This window comes from Mus pahari, chromosome 1, assembly GCF_900095145.1.
Source record: "Mus pahari chromosome 1, PAHARI_EIJ_v1.1, whole genome shotgun sequence".
Classification (NCBI taxonomy): Eukaryota; Metazoa; Chordata; class Mammalia; order Rodentia; family Muridae; genus Mus; species Mus pahari.
The window spans coordinates 166,165,720-166,184,111 of NC_034590.1; the positions used below are offsets into that span (position 1 = coordinate 166,165,720).

General features: G+C 47.8%; 1 protein-coding gene across 4 annotated transcripts in view; it reads right to left on the reverse strand.

The window, feature by feature from the left end:
• Window positions 1-10,110: 10,110 nt before the first annotated feature.
• Gpam (glycerol-3-phosphate acyltransferase, mitochondrial) overlaps window positions 10,111-18,392 on the reverse strand; it is a 58,726-nt gene continuing 50,444 nt past the window's right edge. For all 4 annotated transcript variants that reach the window (XM_029536687.1, XM_029536682.1, XM_021193486.2 and 1 more), the window contains 5 exons: window positions 18,117-18,194; window positions 17,360-17,500; window positions 16,413-16,602; window positions 14,838-14,896; window positions 10,111-13,463 (listed from right to left, as the gene is read on the reverse strand). In XM_029536687.1, the coding sequence (XP_029392547.1) occupies window positions 13,347-13,463; window positions 14,838-14,896; window positions 16,413-16,602; window positions 17,360-17,500; window positions 18,117-18,194 (585 nt within the window). In that variant the 3' untranslated portion in view covers window positions 10,111-13,346. The remainder of the gene's footprint in view (window positions 13,464-14,837; window positions 14,897-16,412; window positions 16,603-17,359; window positions 17,501-18,116; window positions 18,195-18,392) is intronic.

Sequence of the window (18,392 nt, forward strand, 5' to 3'; positions counted from 1 at the left end):
GTTGTAACTCTCCCAGTAGGAATGAAGTAGAACCCCACTGTGATGTCGATGTAAATTTCCCTGCTGGCTAATGACCCCGTGGCCTTTTGATACAAAAAGTTCTGAGGTGTGTTTCATATTTCATTTGTTCCCTACACTAAAATTAAAAACTGTCTTCTTAGAACTTACCAATATAAAACTGATGAACTATTGGCTCTATTGGTCCCCTTTGATGTCAGGGAGGGGAGGGGATCATTAATGATGTAGTCAATATAAGTTTGTGTATGGAATATGCTCATACTCTTAGGATTCCAGAAAGAAAGAAACAAAAAAGTACCCTTAACGTTCTATTGTTTAGAGAGGGTCAGGCCAAGACCCCAGTTAAGCAGGAACTCATTTTTCTAAACAACAAGAAAAATGGGAATTGAGAAGAGCAAATATAATATTGTGGATAGTCCCAGGGAAGATCTAGACTGAAGTTTCAGTGGGCCCTGCATGCTAGACTCGAGATCAGATCATAGGGAAGTCTCTGAGGTTGTAAAACCAAACCCAAGTAAAGATACGGAGCATGTTCGACCTGCAGCCAGGGAGGCTGCAAATCAGGTGTCAGCATGGGTGTGACCATGACCTCGGTTCAAGGGCACAACGCTATGTGCCATCTTCTCCCAACTTTCAGATGTCCCCCTTGTCCATGAGGTAAGTGCGACTTGCCATGCATCGTAAGAAATTACAGAAGCCACCTGCTAGATGGCGGAGAACGTAGAGGAGGCTCTGAAGCACACACGTTTAAAGACTACTACCTAATGCTCAACTCTGCGATTTATTCATGTGATCTTTATCATTAAACCCAAGTTTTAAAAAGTTAAAAGTCACTCTTTAACATGAGACTTGTCAATGAACTGATTGCCAATTTTTACTGAGTTGGCATGCATGGCCCCAGGAACCCTCGCCCTCCCGGTCACATCTGGGGCACAGTGTTCCATTGCTGATGTTGTACTCACACTGGATCACATGGGTAATCTTTACAGAACATCGATGCCTTACCTCTGCCACCCAAAATTCCTTTGCATTGGTTTCAAGCTACAGCCTGAACACCACATGTTGAAAATCTCTCCAGATAACCAGGCTCAGGACAACTTAAAAGGATGCAGTGAAACACAATCAGAACATCTTTAAGATGGAAATACGTTTTCATGCCAACTACCAATCCAGCTCATCACTGCTCAACACTGCCCTTCCTTAAGGATCACCAAACCTTCCCACTTGCCCACAATCAACCTTGGAGAAGCAAACTTCAAAAGCTCAGGCACTGAAAACCGAGCCTGGAAGCTCAACCTAGACCCGGGCAATGTAAATGTTCTCTACAAGCATGAAAATTCACCACAGTAATGAACAAACTCCAGAGGTTGTGGGGTCTGAACCTCTCATTTTACCGATGAGGAATCCGCGGCACAGAGAAGCACCTTCAGCCCTGACAGGGAGCCTGGGTGTCATCTCTCCACTGCCTTTGAACAAAGGATGCTTGGGGGAGGAGGGGGAGATGCATCTGTGGTCCAAAGTTCATCATCAAAATGTTTGTTGTCCAGGAGGTTGAAAGTCTCCACGCCGACCCAGCGAGGCCAGGTGGCTCCCATTCCTTCAGTTCACATTCATCTGATTAAGGGTAGGTACAATAATTAGACATAGGCAGGGGGACGCAGGAAATGGAAACCTCTAATACAATTCCATGTGGACGGGTCGGCATCCATCATGGCAAGCAGCTGGGAACCCCTCTGGCCTGAGAGAAGCAGAAGGAAGCGTATTCCATGAGTAGGAAAAGCAGTTTAAAGACAGACGCCAAGGTCTGAGTGTTACAGCCTCTTCAGGATAGTGAGTGCCAACTCAGAGCCAGACATCATCCAACCTGGGAATGACAAGGACTATGCAAAACTCACTGTGTATGCTTGCTTGCTTCCACGAGTAGATACCAAGTGCCTCTTCTTTACATTATCCTTTATAATCCTTGAAACCAGTCTATGAGGTACATAGCCCCATTTGGCAAAAGAAATAACTGAGGTTCAGAATGACTGAGTTATCACCTGTCTGCACCCAAATCCCACAGGAAGGAGTAAGGCCAAAACTAAAAGCCACAGCCATCTGGAACCAGAGTTCTAGCATCCCCTATACCACACCATCTACCCCTTCCACAGCAGCAACCTTGGCTCCTAAAAGAGATGAATCTCAGCCTGATAGGTGAGGGTGCAAAGGATCCATCGGGACAGATGCTAGGCAAAGCAGAGTGAGCAACGGAATGCAGGCTGTGCCACACGAAACACATGGCCCTCTCTACAGCTAGGGATGCGCTCAGAGAGTGAGTGTGGCCATCCCAGATGCTGCAGACCCAGGCCTCTGCAGTGCTATGGCCCACTACAAGGAGACCCTGGATGCATAGCTACTTTTGAACCATCTGGCTCAGTTCCTGGTGCACTGCCATGTCAGCCAAGCACAGGACCTCCAGCAGACAGTTTAGCGAGTTCACAGCTCAGTGAGTCCCTAGATGAATTACCCACACTCTGGTGCCAGATTTTCCACAAAGCCAGCTGCAGGTGGCTTCTCCTGGTTGCCATCTGTCTTGTCAATAGGACACGATATATAGGTCACCATTTTCCCCTCTGGTACCCACCAGCTGGGCTGTAGTAGTTGCGTAGTAGTCAGTAACTGATTCTCTTTCTCTCTCTTTCTTTCTCTCTCTCTCTCTCTCTCTCTCTCTCTCTCTCTCTCCAATCTGTGTCCTGACCAAACTTTAATGAAGGAGGGATTTGTTCTGGCTCAGTCTATGGTCCATCCCTGGGGGAAGGCTGTCGTGTGAGGTAGCTGGCCACACCCTGTCTTTAGTCAGGAAGAAGAGAGAGATGAATGCTAGCCCTGTGAGTTTGCTCTCTTTCTGTATCTTTTTATTAATTTTAGGTCCTCTCTCAGGATGGTGGCATCTACATTCAGTGTATGTCTTTCTTTCCCAGTTAGTTCTCTGTGGAAACATCCTAACAGGGTGGCCGCCCCCCAGGTAACTCTCAATCCAGTGACATTAGTGTTGGACATCAACCAGTGCATTAACCTTCCCTACCTCTACATTTCCATTCCAAACTTTCTCATTGGTTCGAAACTTCGTAGTCTTTTGTGACTGTTTTTAAGCCTAACCTCCTTTGCTCTGCCTGTCACATACACAATTCAAGGTTGGAATGCCCTGTTTTGTGTATGGGAGTGGGGGAGAAGGGTAGAATTCTACCTCCTGAGTGAGACTAGCTTCTGTTTCCCTAAGGTTTTCCAGGAGCCTCAGGAGACACTTTTGACTTATTGATTGCCTGTCTTGGACAAGAAGCCTAGAAGAGAAGCCAGAGAGCACAGAGCAAAGGCTTTTGGAAGTGACCAAAGGTATGGAGAATCACTCTCACACATACACACACACACACACACACACACACACACACACACACACACATGCCACTCAGCAGGCTGCCCTTTGATTTGTGCTTCCAGATACCACACTCTAAAACCTCCAACCAGAAGGTGTTCAAGCCTCAACAGTCACACTCACCAGGTTACAGAAAATACAGGGCGCACAGGAGTTTGCTAGACAGCACCCCAAAACGCAAAAAAAGCAAGCACTGGGTGTGGGAAGCCACCCAGACACAACCAGATTTCCTAAGCAAATTATTATACGGGGAAGAAAAAGGAAGAGAGAAATGACAGTTAGGAGAAAGTCAAAGACTAACCACATGTGGCACTTGTCTGGATCCAAACTTGGATGGACTCTTTAAAAAGGGGGGAAGGTAATTGAAACATTGAACATTGGCTGGAATGAACGCACATGTTTTAGATGTGATCATGGGACTCTGTTCTTTCTTTAAAAGCCCCATCATCCTCCACAGCTTGAAATATTTATGTGGGAAATGATAGGATATGGGAGATTTTCTTGGAGGCCGTCCAGAGGCAGGAGAGAGGCAGGGTATAGCTGGGAGGAAACTGACCCTGGGTTGGCAACAGTTGGCGCCCATGACGGGACCTGGCAAGGAGCTACTGCTCTTACTGCTCTGATACCTGTTTAGAATTTCCCATGATGAACAGGATTTATTTTTAAGGGAAGAAGTAAAAAGTCTCAGCCCAGGAAGACCCCAGACTGAAACATTCCAACTCTCTCCAAGACTCTGTCTCAGAAGCAAGGAGCAGTGCTTCCTGCTTCCCAGGACAAGCAGCTGATAAGGTCACTGTGTTCATGCCTACTATTTATAGACTTCCTGAGAGGTAGGGGTTACCTGAAGCTGTGTGGATTTGTCAAGTGGTCTGGGCATCCCCTTGAGTGCCCTCCCAGCCTCTCGCCTGCACTAAGTGTCCAGCAAATACTGTTTGACTGGCTAGAAAAATGAACGGTGAACCCCTAGCCCTTTGGGTACCATTTGCAGACAGAATTCTTCAAGATATAAGACAAAATTCTGCCTCTGTTGCTTCCTTACTGTGTGGCTTAGAACAAGAACCTTAACCTCTCTGAGTTTCCTCTCCTATAAATCACACTGGCAAATCACCTCCTGCCTGCTGGCTTCCCTCATAGCTTCAGTTGCTGTTCCTTGGGAAGAGCAGATATGCACTGGTGGGAACCACCAAGGCAGCTCCCTGGGTGTCCCTAGAGGCCCTCAGTTTCAAAGGTGCCAGCAATGTTAACCTTCGTACCTACTTCCTGGAATTCCATGGAGGCACCGCACAAAGACTTCAGGTCCTGGGCAAGTTTCATCTCCAAGGTTCTGGTAGTGGAAGGCATCAGCCAATGTCATTATAAAGCAAATATGTTAACATTTCAGACTAACCTACTACACAACCAAACCAGTGAGGGGTATTGGGGACCCAGGGCTACTGTAGGAAGCAAGGTGCCTGACCACAGTAGACAGAAACTTTGTCTACTGCAGGAAGAAGATCCAGTCTGGCTGCAGTGGCTTTGACAAGCAGGTCTGCCAGCTGATGCCCCACACAAGACCATGGTACAGCTCTGAGCAGAGGATAGCCTATGTAAAGGCCCCTCCAGAGCCCTCACCAACCTCAACCTCTACAGCGTGTTAACACCTGTCTTCCTGCCACTGACGACAACGGTGAGGACACTGAATGTGATCCCGTGGAAAGGCCAGAAAAGCCGAGGCTGGATAGCCTCTGAACAGGCTCTCAGCTGCCTGTCCCTGGCTCCTACAAAATGCTCGGCAGAGGACAACTGAAGGCCAAGCTGAGTCTAGTTTCCTGGCCCAGAACAGCCTAACAGAAGGAACGGGCTCAGAGAGCTGGGGAGAGGCATCATTACCTATCATAGCCTGGTTCCGGAACACCCGGGCCAAGTGGAGGTGCTGAGCTCTGAGGGATGATGGATCAAGCTAGGCCCGGAGGGATTAAAGAGAGAACAGAAGCCAACACCACAGCTCTGCTGGTAAAGCCATTTGCTGCCAAGCCAGTGACTCATCCCTGAGACCCACTGTTACTCAGTAACTTGTCCCTGACCTCCATGCCCACCCACCACCCCACTATACCCCCCACAAACTAAATAAAAAATCTAATTTGAAAGAAAAAAATACAAATAACATGCTAAAGATGCCTTATCGCGTCCAGGGAGTTCGTGCTCTAGAGAAAAAGGCCATAGTGAGGTGCAGGCTCCTGGGAAAGCCAACTCAGTCACACCTATGAGGGTAACTACCATTCCCCACAGCAGCCCAAGTCCCCAAGCTCCAGCCAAAAGCAACCCTCCCCAGAGCTGACTCTGGCAATGGTGAGACCAGATCTGGGCATAAAATGTCCAAGGAAATGACATCCACATTTGAACAGGAAATGAGTTAGGGGATTTAAGGGGAATGATAGAAAATAGTCTGCAGACCTTGGACCCTGAGACTCCCCAAACTTCACACTTTTCCAAGCCGGCGCCAACACCAAGCTAAACTGAAGAACGCTTGCGCCCTCTAGTGGACAGAATGGCCATAGTCCTGGTGGTTTCAGGTGCCCTCTTTAGTGTGATAGAGAGAGGACCCAGAAAAGGACAAGCAAGAATAAAACTGTGGACCATTGTCTCTGGCCCCTATTCCCTTCCCTTGTTCCTCCTCAGTGGTCCCCCATTTTCCCGCCGATCAGAATCCACCCCTTCCAGCTTGCTCGTTTGCTCCCACGTAAAACTCACGCTGTAAATGAATAAAGCTTAAAATGGGAGCCTCATCCGGAGAAACTCGGTTTCAGCTGGCAAAGCCTGGGCTCAAAGTCAAGTCCCAATACAGTGGGCACCAAAAAGGTATTTCCGGGTGGCCAGGAGGCACTTAGGTCCTCGTCATAGACTTCAGAAATCATTTGCACTCCATTTTCCACTAGGACAAGGGTGGATGGACCAAAGTGAGGAGTAAGACAGACCCTGAGCTCCATGATAGGGTTTGGAATCCCCAGGGCACCAGAGAATGGACCCGTCCCACCCCTCACTTTCCCCAGTCCTTGCCTAAGGGTCCCTAGACAGCTGGTGCCCCGCAGCGCCGGAGGTCACCAGCTTCCCGTGGACTTCTAGGTGCCCGAGCAACGCCCTCTGCCACGCCATGCCTCAGCCCTGTCTCTTGTCTTTTGCTGTCCCAACTTCATCTGAAACCATCCTGAGGTCTGGCAGTATGTGTAACAAGCAACACGTTCGCCCTAGTTGTAGGGACAGCCTCAGCCACTCTTTTCCCTTTCCTTTCCTCCCCTCCCCTCCCCTCCTCTCCTCTCCTCTTCTTTCCTTTCCTTTTTCCTTTCCTTTCCTTTCCTTTTTCCTTCCTTTTTTAATTACCTAGATCTTGGCTTAGAGCCCTCTGATGAGGTTCTATCACCACCTAGTGGTCAGATCCAAAATGCGTGGCATGGCCACACCCAGCATCTTGGTACAGGACCGCCTGATTGGGGGGGGGGGGGGGGATGAAAATTAATGTATGCCTTTAAGACAGAATGAGGCTGGGGAATCCCAAAGCCTGTTTATGCAGAGGCTGGACCAGTGTCTGTCAAATGCTGGCAGAGGAAGGAGTGGGCAGGCAGAAGAAAACTAAGTTTGCCAGGTGTTCTCTTCGGAGACAGTACCCTGAGCTAACATTTATGACACTGCCATCATAATAAGCCAGGCTGGGGTGTGTCCGGCGTGTTCACACTGACCTGTTGTCACCTGTTAGGTGAAGATGAAGCATCAGAAAACAGGTTCAAGATCCAGTGGCTGCTGAGTGTGATGCTGGGACTTGAACCCAGGGAGTCTTAACCAGGTATTAGACTGAGTAGCAATGCTTTAGTCACCTGGGCACAATATCATGCAAACAAAGACAATTAAAGGTAAAGCTACCGTAGATGGGCTGCTGCGTCTCCAGATTCTAACACCAATTTCTACACCGGTGCTCTTCCCTTGGCGGCCATCTTTTCTTCCCCGAGATCCCAACGGTGAGTCTGGTTCTTCTCTCCTGCAGCTGTGAGGCTGGGGTTCCTCCTCACACGGCCACAGCTGCACCCCTTTTGCCCTGGCTGGGTCCTGGCATGGGCTGTCACGTGTTGGAAATAATAACTTTCTTCTTCCTAGTGCGTCTCCATCCTTACTCCCTCCTCCCACCGCACCCCAGATGAGACTTAACATACTAGTCCTGAAATCAACACACACACACACACACACACACACACACACACACACACACAGGAACACACGAGGCAGGAGGCAAGGTTGAAGAAATCTGTGGGCCAGCCTCCTAGCTGCCAGTCAGTTCCCCTGAGGAAGAAGTTGAAGAATTTCCTCAAACCTCGTCTCCTGTCTACAACGGGAAGTGGCTGGTGCTGCCTGCACAGCTAGTAGGTCTGTGACTGGCTGTTCATTTGTGCTCAGTGTTTTATAAAAAGCAAATTGCAAAGGGCAAACCACTCCATCTACTAACTCAAAGGGCTGCTGTCCTCCATTTTTAAAAAGCGTGTGCATCCAGAGACACCACTGGCTGTTTTCAGAAAACAAAACAAGTACACAAGCCCCGTGATCAGATGACCCTGGGCACAGGGCACAGACAGACGCAGGAATAGAAAGATACACACCTCTGTTCCTCACCAACCCAGGATCCGAGGCAGGAGTGTAGATCTAACAATGTTAACCACAGCCAAAAGCGTACAGGAGAAGAAAATCTCCTAACAGCTCAGAAACGATATTGCATTTGCTTGAAAAGCCAAAGCCTGGAGCCTCCACATCACCAGAGTGCTGTGACAACATACAGATCCTGTATCGAACCACTTAATGGTCTGTCAAATTTAATTAGGAGAAATTTTGAGACTTCCCATTTAAAGTATCTGTTCTTCCTTCAAGATTGAGTGTGTCTTGGATGAGAACCGGGAAGCCATCCCCCAGCCTCCAGAATAACTGGGCAGGCTCTCCAGAGCCTCATCCAAATGCAGTATTGTTAAGGAACTTTCCCTGGGTGTGGTCTTTGTCCTGCTCCGGGAGAGGAGAGGGCTTGGCACTTGCATGATCTTCTGGTGCTCTGAAGGTTGGCTCTGGATAGTACTAACACTTTCTGGATATTTAATCTCAGTTATATCTCCAACCATGGTGCATAGTAGACCTTTCCCAACGAAACAACAGAGGAGACCTCTCCATCACTCTCCCCTCATGCTGCTCATCCAAAATGGGACATCATGGCCTGACATGCCATGATCAGTGACCACCACTTTCTGGTCCTTCACTGACCCTAACCCCCGCTTTGTATGCCTGTGTGTGGCGTACACGTGTTGTATTTGTACATATGTACAGGTGAGCCCACGTGGAAGCCAGGGGAAGACGCTGGGTGTCCTGCTCTATTAGCTCCCCGCCCCCCTCATTCCCTTGAGATGGGATGTTCACTGAACTGAGAGTTAGGCTGGAAGGCAACAAGGCCCAGTGAGTGATCTCCCTGTCCCCACCATCTGTACAGCACTGGGGTCGCATGCCTGTGCAGTCGTGCCTGGATTCTTACAGCAGTGATGAGACCAAACCCAGATCCCACGAGGCAGCACTCTGTTCCAGTCTCAGGTCTGTCGCTCTGGATGAACACTGACCAAAAGCAGCTTGGAGAAGAAAGGGCTTGCTTCAGCTTATACTTCAGGGTCACAGTTCACCGCTGAGGGAAGTCCAGGCAGGAACTGGAGTCAGGCCAGAAACCTGGAGTCAGGAGGCTGGAGAGATGGCTCAGCGGTTAAGAGCATTGACTGCTTTTCCAGAGGTCCTGAGTTCAATTCCCAGCAACCACATGGCTTACAACCATGTATAGTGTTCTCATATACATAAAATAAATAAATCTTTAAAAAAAGAAAGAAACCTGGAGTGGAAACCTGCTTACTGGCTCATGCTATGCTAGCTTTCTTACTGAGCCCAGGACCACCTACAGAGAGTGCTGTTCACAGTCAAGGGACCCTCTCACACCTCAACATTCTAGACGATTCCTCAGACCTATCCACAGGCTAATATGATGGAGGTAACTCTTCAACTGAGGATCCCTCTTCCCAAGTTGTATCAAGTTGACAACAGAAACTAAACAGGACTTAACATTACCCAGAGAGTGATCTTGTGCCCAAAGTGACATTTCTATCACTCTCAGCCTCAACATTTTACTATCATGTAAAGTTATCTTCTGGAAGCTAAGGTTTTTATCACGAAAACAGCAACTAGAAATCTGAAACTGAAACTGACCCTCCTGAGTAGACAGGCTACATCTGGGTATACTCAGAGGAGCTACAAAATATCTGTGCTTTCATAAGGTAAATCCTTTATTCATAAAAAATGGGCTAATATTTTTGAGCAACTATTATAAACTAGTGGGGAAATCTAGGACTTCATTGCACTTTTTGTAAAGTTAAATATCTATGCAAACAGATGACAGACGCACACTAAAGGGGTCTATAGGAACCCAAACTGTCTCTGTGAAGTGAGCAGCCATCCCCATTGCCAAATGCTTCATCAAGGTTGAAGGAATGGGAGCCCATAAAGTCAGGGCTGAGCGAGCAACCCACAAGTTGGCCTCGGATAACATCCTAACATTTTAACAAAGTCCTGTGAAGTTAAACAAAAGGGCTAAATGAGTAACGTAAAAGTCTCAACAACAAATCCAAGACATTAAAAATAAGTCAGGTTTTTTTTTTCTGGTTTATTAAAACAAAACTCCATGTCCATGCTTCTCGGGACATGCTATCACCAGGCAGAAACGTCAGTCAACATTTCCAAGGCAGTGTCACTCACAAAGTCACACAGTGCTTTTTTACAGTAGCAATTCTTTTTACAACAATCTAGCATTGCTTTGTACAATGGGCAAATACTGTAACAAATGCTTTCCATAAAGACAGTTAGCCCTTTAGCTGTTGGGAAGCAAGGTCGAAAGTCTCTTGAAGCCATTCTAAACTAAATGCCAGGTGGCAGCTCTCAAGCCCCTAAAAAGTGTTTTTAAAAAACAGATTTACATCCCATAATAAGTCTTAGAAACTTCAAAGGTAGGGCCTATCATTTCAAAACACTACGGTTATCTACGGATAAAAATCTGCATTCAACTGTGCAGAGTTTTCTTCTAGATCTGAATTAAAACCTTTATTATTTACCCCAATTTTAATTTTTTAATTTCTCTATTAATTCTGCTAATCTCAGTTTTTAAAAGGCCAGGGTTGCGGTAGATCCTTCACAAGGAAGGCGCTGCAGTCAGCTTCCTGCGCTTGCTCTCTCCAGTGAGGAAAGATACCCGAGCACACCACGGTGCATCGTGAGCGATACAAAAAGCATGCAGAGTTTGCCTGTCACTGTTGTGACTTTTGTCTGCTTAAAGAACAGTTAATGTAGTTTCTGAAAAAGTTTTCCATGGCATGCAGTGTCCCAGAGGGGAAAAGGTCCTGAGGTGCAAACAGTTTGGGAAATGCTATGTGCAGCGGTCTGTGTACTATCAGATGCAGTCCTTTCCGCACTGCAGGGCGCTACACGTTCCCACGGATCCCCATCTCAGGGCATCACATGATACGAACACTGCGGGAACCGAGGCGGCAGGGCAGGAACTCCAGTCCTAGCTTCTATTCCCTGCCTCCCAGATATACCTGACCTCCATGGTTTAGAAGTCAGGAAGGGCAGCGTGTGTCCCTAGCTGAACTGACATAACACTTGTTTTGCCTTCATTTTTCCTTAGGATTTGGAGAGCAAACGCCCCTCCCTCTCTGGCTTACTCAGCTTGCCTCACTTAAAAGCAGAGTGCAGGCTTCATATTGCTTAGTATTAGGATTTTATTTATTAAACTTGACTCACAGTCTTCCCCTGAAGGGCATGCATTTCAACTTGACAGAAATGCAGTAGAGTAAACTGTAATAAATTATATACAAGCACCTAGTTTGTTTAATCATTCGAGGAAGCCACCCACTGCTGGAAAACAAGGGGATTTAGGGAACAGGGCTACCTTGAAGCCTTATTGTGATGCTTTTTTCTTTCATAATGAGGCACTGAAGAATGAGTTGTGCTAAAATTAACTCAAGGGTCAGCTTGTCAGGAAGAGCATAACTTTGGTTGAGATTTTTCTTCCGTAAGAAAGGTTTCAAAGCACCAGTTAATTATGAAAAGCGTGCGTACCTATCCTCACAGTGAGTTAATTGTCAGGCAACAGCAAGTAAACTGCAGTTCTTAAAGTAACACCTACCAGAAGGGGAGCACAGCAAGGGACGGGGGACTCACATGTCTCTGGGCAAGCTGGGGAGCAGCAGTCACTTGCAGAGCTGACAGGCAGGGCAGCAACACCCACTGACAGACAGATCAGAGGGAGCCACCTTCAGTTTCCACTTAGAGGGGGAAAAAAAGAAAAACCAGAGACCAATAAAATGCTTGAGTCCCCAGAGGTAAACCCAAGGGAATACACCAGCCTCTCTGGGTCCCCCAAGTACAGCCAAGGGACGTGTCAGCCTAGTTAGGGAAGCAGAGGCTAAAGGTGAGCATCTCACTCCACACCAAAGTTAACAGAAGTGAAGCAAAGGAAACGGAGGCGTGACATGCACAAGGCAAGGACGGAGGTCACCACAGCACAGTATTATTGCTCCAGACCAGCCACGTCATGCTCTGTGGAACGCCAGGTGGGCCGCCCTCCCTCAACACACATGTCACTCATAGGATACAGTTAGTGTTTGAAATTCAAGTTCAGGAAAGCAGAAACCTCATCCCTAATGCTTTTATAAATTCAAATCATCTATACAACACGCATCAGGAAAATTCATAATTCCGTAAAATCATAGATATGGACAGTGGACAATTAGAGACTGCACTGTCACGTGATCATTGAGAAACTGCCATAGTTACCACAGATAACTAACAGTTATGCTCCCTGCCCACAAGCAAGGCACCTACCCACTACAACAGAGACACTTTCACAACCACTCGCCTTTACATGGCAGGGAGTGTGGGTATGTAGCCCATATAAATGTCCTTGCCTCCAACCACCTGCCACTCAGCAGGGTGACTGTGCCTGCTACACAGGCTGCACAGTGCGCCATCTGGGTACTAGCCATCCAGATGGGGCCACAGCACCCAGTGAGTGAGCAGTGTCGGGGACCCCTGGGTCAGCAGAGTGCAGCCAGAGCGCCACAAGCCAGTGATCGCTGCAGCCGAGCTCCTCAAAAGCAGCAGGTGTCTGTCACTCAAAGGTTTCAGCAACAGGGACTCAAAACACTGGACATTACAGCTCAAAGGCACTCTTGTCACATGAGCACAGCCTTTAATGCCACCTTCCTGGCCAAGCACAGCTCACCCTTGCCAACCAGAGTCACCTCCTGATGCTGGCTCTTCCCTCAGTCTCTCACCTCCTGACTACACAGTATCATCTGCTTTCAGGCAGCTATTCAGATACATCTTGAGTCTGCTGGCCCAGGACAACACTGCTCCTTAGTAAAGCACTTGAGAGGAAAGGGCTTACATACAAACCATAACTTCTGTTGACAGCGATAATGGAGACAGAGAATGGATGACCCAATTATTTTAAAGGAAATATTATTACTTACTATATAAGAGTCAGTTCTACAAATACCTCAATGTCCATCACAGTAACTAGCCTGAAAAGTTATACTTAAAATGTGAACCTTTAATAAACTCCAAAATAACTTACTGAGATTTCACCTATAACCTAGTGATCATGAATCACAGATGGCACTGGCCCCAAGTGCTCTGCACAGGCCACTGCGTCTGTGTTGGGAGGAGCGCAGGTCCACAGGGGCAGAAGGCACGTGTCTTCCTGGAAGTCTCCTCGGGGTAGGGCAGGCTGGACCATGCCAGGACACCTGCCACTCTGGGTCAGACTGGGGTCTTCGAGGGACTCATCAGCTCCGCGCTCGAGATAGGTGCTGAGAGATCACTACAGCACCACAAAACTCAGAATATACTCTAGGAGCTTCTGCCGGTTGCACTGAGGTAGGAAAGTACTGCTCAGCTCTAAGACAGACACTCGCTTTTGCTTGGTCTCTTTGAAAACCTGGAGAGAGAGAGAGAGAGAGAGAGAGAGAGAGAGAGAGAGAGAGAGAGAGAGAGAGAGAGAAGAGAAACTGAGTCAAAGAAACTGCAAAGGAAGTACTTTTGTTACCAGCCCAGTCCTTGACCTATGTCCATAACCCAAAACATCAGAAAACATACAGAACTATAGGCATGTGGGTCGGATGCAAGCATGGAGGTATGGATCAGATGCAAGCATGGACGGGTGTGTCAGATGCAAGCATGGAGGTGTGGGTCAGATGCAAGCATGGAGGTGTGGTAGGATGCAAGCATGAAGGTGTGAGTCAGGTGTAAGCATGGAGGTGTGAGTGAGATGCAAGCATGGAGGTGTAAGTCAGATGCAAGCATGGAGGTATGAGTCAGATGCAAGCATGGAGGTGTGAGTCAGATGCAAGCATGGAGGTGTGAGTCAGATGCAAGCATGGAGGTGTGGGTCAGATGCAAGCATGGAGGTGTGGTAGGATGCAAGCATGAAGGTGTGAAGGCAGGTGTAAGCATGGAGGTGTGAATCAGATGTAAGCATGGAGGTGTGAGTGAGATGCAAGCATGGAGGTGTAAGTCAGATGCAAGCATAGAGGTGTAAGTCAGATGCAAGCATGGAGATGTGGGTCAGATGCAAGCATGGAGGTGTGAGTCAGATGCAAGCATGGAGGTGTGGGTCAGATGCAAGCATGGAGGTGTGAGTGAGATGCAAGCATGGAGGTGTGGGTCAGATGCAAGCATGGAGGTGTGAGTCAGATGCAATCATGGAGGTGTGAGTCAGTTGCAAGCATGGAGGTGTGGGTCAGATGCAAGCATGGAGGTGTGAGTCAGTTGCAAGCATGGAGGTGTGGGTCAGATGCAAGCATGGAGGTATGAGTCAGATGCAATCATGGAGGTGTGGGTCAGATGCAAGCATGGAGGTGTGAGTCAGATGCAAGCATGGAGACATATGACAAGGTGTAAAGGGGGAGTCCATCCAGTGCCCTGGGTTTCACAACTTATATTGTAATATAGTCAGAAACAGTCCCATATAAAAGGCCACATGCAGTTCTGTGAAACTCATCATACATGGAGGTTAAGAAACTCGAAGCTAATTCTAGCAATACTAGTAAACATGCAAAAAAATAATAGAATGTGGAAAAGTTAACACTGAACTCGCCTAATGTCTGTTATAGTTTGGGAATGAATATGAAACCAGCAAAATCCCAGAGCATTCAAACAGGCCTTCAACACATCCTGCCCCCAACCCTCACACACTAGGAAATACATTCCCAATTAGCCCAGCACAAACTGCTTCTTCTGGATCTCCCCACAGAGGCAGAGCAACAGATCGGAGCTACACAGAACAGAAGGCAACGTGGTCATGGACACATACCCCGATGTCCTTAAACATTTTCACAGCGTTCTTCACGAGACAGTATGTGGCACTCTCAGCTGCAGAGAGACAACAAGGCCTTCCTTCAGTGTTCAGGCTCAGCACATGGTCTCTACATGGGAGGCTACAAAGAACATGAATGCAGGAGTCCAGACTGAAGCAAGCTCCCTCCTGCTAATGGCAACTACCACAGCCTTCTTTCAGTGCCCTGCCATCTCCTTAAACCTACCCTGCCATCTATAAAGAAGGCAAAGAGAGGAGAAGAGGTAGCAGCTAGGGGAGAAGGAAGACAGAGGCCCCGAGCATCCATCTCGCAGTCTTGTGAGAACCAAACACAGTGGTGCATAATGGCTTGCTGACAGGAGACAGAGATGATTGTTAGACATGTGGCCATACGACGCTCGTCTAGAGGTCAGGAAACAAGATATCTAACCCACGTTTGCCACTGATTAGTCAGGGGCCTGCGACAGGTGTTCCCAAAGTGGCACAAAGGTATTAACTATCTCTACACCTCTTCTGGCTCTGAACGCTGACTGGCATGCGCCCCGCTGTGCCGGCTGACCACCAGCACTCAGACAGGCGCAGAGCAGCACTGTGCAAAGGAGCCCTTGGCTGACAATGGCTCACACACCCAGCAGAAGCAGCAGCAGACTGAAGGACGGGGCGCGTGTAGAGTGAAAGACTACACAGCGGACAGTCACAGGTAGCACGCATGAGCCTCTGTCACAGGCAGACACACAGCACAGAGCTGGACCATTCAGCTTGTATGGCACACCACAGCAGATCTGTGTATGAGGTCAGCATCATTGTACCTTTTCCCCAATTTCCCAAAATTAACACAATTATATAATAATAGGAAAACAGGTTTGTGGTTTTGGTTTGTTTGGTGTAGCAGTAATTTATTAAATCTGCTCTTTACTCCCACCCACCCAAATGTTTTGGATCTAAAATGAAATATGCACACACATACAATCTTTATATTTAAATATGCCTTTACCAGCTTAATGGCTGGGTCACTCCTAAACCTCCCTGTGGCTAACACACTACCCTCCAATAGTCCTGAGTTGACACTTCCTAAATCTGTATTTTATCCTTGCTGCCCTTCAGGCAGCCCTCCTGGGGCTTCCCCCACCCCATACCACACCCCCATCCCCACACATACTCTTCGGCCAACTCTCCCTCCTGCACCTTCCCACATGGTCCATCTCCTCCTTCCTTGGTCCCTTCCCGGGAATCCTAAAAGTCTTCGCCTCATCTGTCTCCCTGCCCAGCCATTGGCTGCTAGCGACTTTACATCCGAATCGGAGCCAATCGGGAGCAGGGACCCTCAGCACAGACATGCAGTTCCCGTGTGACTTCAAGAGCCAAATGACACAAATAGCATTAGAACCAATTCTCAACAATTTTGTTTTTGTTCAATAGGTAGACTATGCTGGCCTCAAACTCACAGAGATCCACCCGCCTCTGCCACCTAAGTGCTGGGACTAAAGGCATGTCCCAGCTTTTGGGTTTTTTGTCTTGGTTTTTGTTTGGGGAAATAGTTTTACAAAGAAGCCAAAATGAAACTGCACATACCGTACACCGCAACGTTCCTCTCCGTCCTGGTGATAAGGTATCTGTGCAGTTTCTGCAGGTACTCAGATTCGGGAACTGGACCACTGAAGTTGTGGACAAAGATGGCAGCAGAGCTGTAGGCTTCTAGCAGGGGCCCCAGAAGCCTCTGAAGAAAGGTGATGAATTGCTGGTGCTCCTTGGACTGGCTCACCTTAGAGTATACGCGGAGGTGAGGTCATAGGAAGGGAGGGAAAGCAGGGTCAGCTGCTAGGGAACTCAGTATTGAAGATGTCTCTCCCACGAGCACTTCATGGAAGCAGCCTTCTGCTCCAGCTCATGACTGACTAGGAACCATCAGCTGGGACCACAGTGCTCTTCAGGGCACTCACTCACTCCCATAGGATTTGAGGAGCCTGTCCATTCAACAGTCATCTAGAATGAATCATCCTAACTGACTGACAGGATTGTTACAAGTTCTCATCACTTAGAACAGCTGGTCTAGGGGCTGAGCCCTCCGAGGTATGCACTCCAAGCATGATAGACACCCATGCCTGCAAGCAGCAGGAAACAGAATATTATGTATTCAAGTGCATGAAGGAAGACCACTGTCCATTGGTGAAACTGGTAAAACCCAAATGGAAAGAGAGTTAGTTCCTAAGTGTCATTTGGAAACAAAATCACTGCCCTGTGGAGAGTAGGTGCAGGGGTGGGTGTCGGGAGAGGCCTGTACATTTCTGGAGGTGCTGAAAGTCACCTGCTTTCTCCATCCATGCTTTCCCAATCTTATTCCCTTTCCACATACCAGCTCCCATGCTATACAATTTAAGGGACTGATTTTCAGATACCAGAGCTGGTAGGAACTGGTTCATAAGAACTTCGGACATGAAGAAATCACCAGTACCCATTATCTAACTGCAATATAAACCTAACATCTCACTGTTCTCGACCCAGAATCCCTCACACAGTACCTTGAGATAGCAATCTCGCTGCTCCTCACCAAAGTCACTGTCTTCATCTTCCTCATCACTTCTCCAGTTCAGAGGTTCCGGAAGCTTCTTGTCCCACTGCTGCTCTGCAAGGCCAGGACTGACATCTTCCTGGTCATCTTGCTAGGCCAAGAAGATAGCTGACAGTAAATAAGATTCCTAGGCACACAGCCAAGCACCCGACTGACCAGCCAAAGCCAAGGAAGCCAGCCTGCGCCCTCGCAGCTGTGCATCCCTCACGCATATTTCTAAACTTTTCCCAAACTCAAAACCACCTGGGAGGCAGCAGGGAGGACAGATGGAGGTTGGGGAAGGTACAGGATGGAGCTTCCATATCTTCTGAGTGGAGAGATGCTTTCCTGACCCCTCTGAACCACACTAAATCTATTAGACAAGACTCTGGAATCTTAAGAGAGAAAAACGAACTGTGCACAAGCTGTGAGCACCTAGCATGCCTCACGTCTCATCCAAGAGTCACGCTCCGGATGCCAGAGATCAAGTTAAGATATGTCTTAATCCAGAGAATGCCACTGACAAAATAAATCAAAATATTAAACAATCCCCAGACATCTGCAGCCATTCTCACTGTCCGCTACCGTCTGAACATAAACACATAGCAAGTATATTTAGTGGTTAAAATAACTGGCAGAAACACTGTTTTAAATAAATAATTGGTAGAAAAAGAAAATGAAGAGCAAGAAACTAAATAAAGAAAATAAAGCCAGGCCATTTCTCTTACCTCTGCCACTGTGAGAATGCCATACTGGATGAACTTGCCAACTGTCTCATGACAAACTTGGTAAAAAGTCTGGCAGGGCTAAAAAGAAAAAGCCATTTAAAGGTGAGTTGGCCCCATACTTTTCTTAAAGACCCCACCACCTTATTCATCCCCTGAAAAAGGCCTTTGATCTCTGATGCCCACTGTCTTGATAAACGGCCATGACAAGGCCAGAGAAAAGACCCTTCCCAGGAGTGTCCACTGTCTTGATAAACGGCCATGACAAGGCCAGAGAAA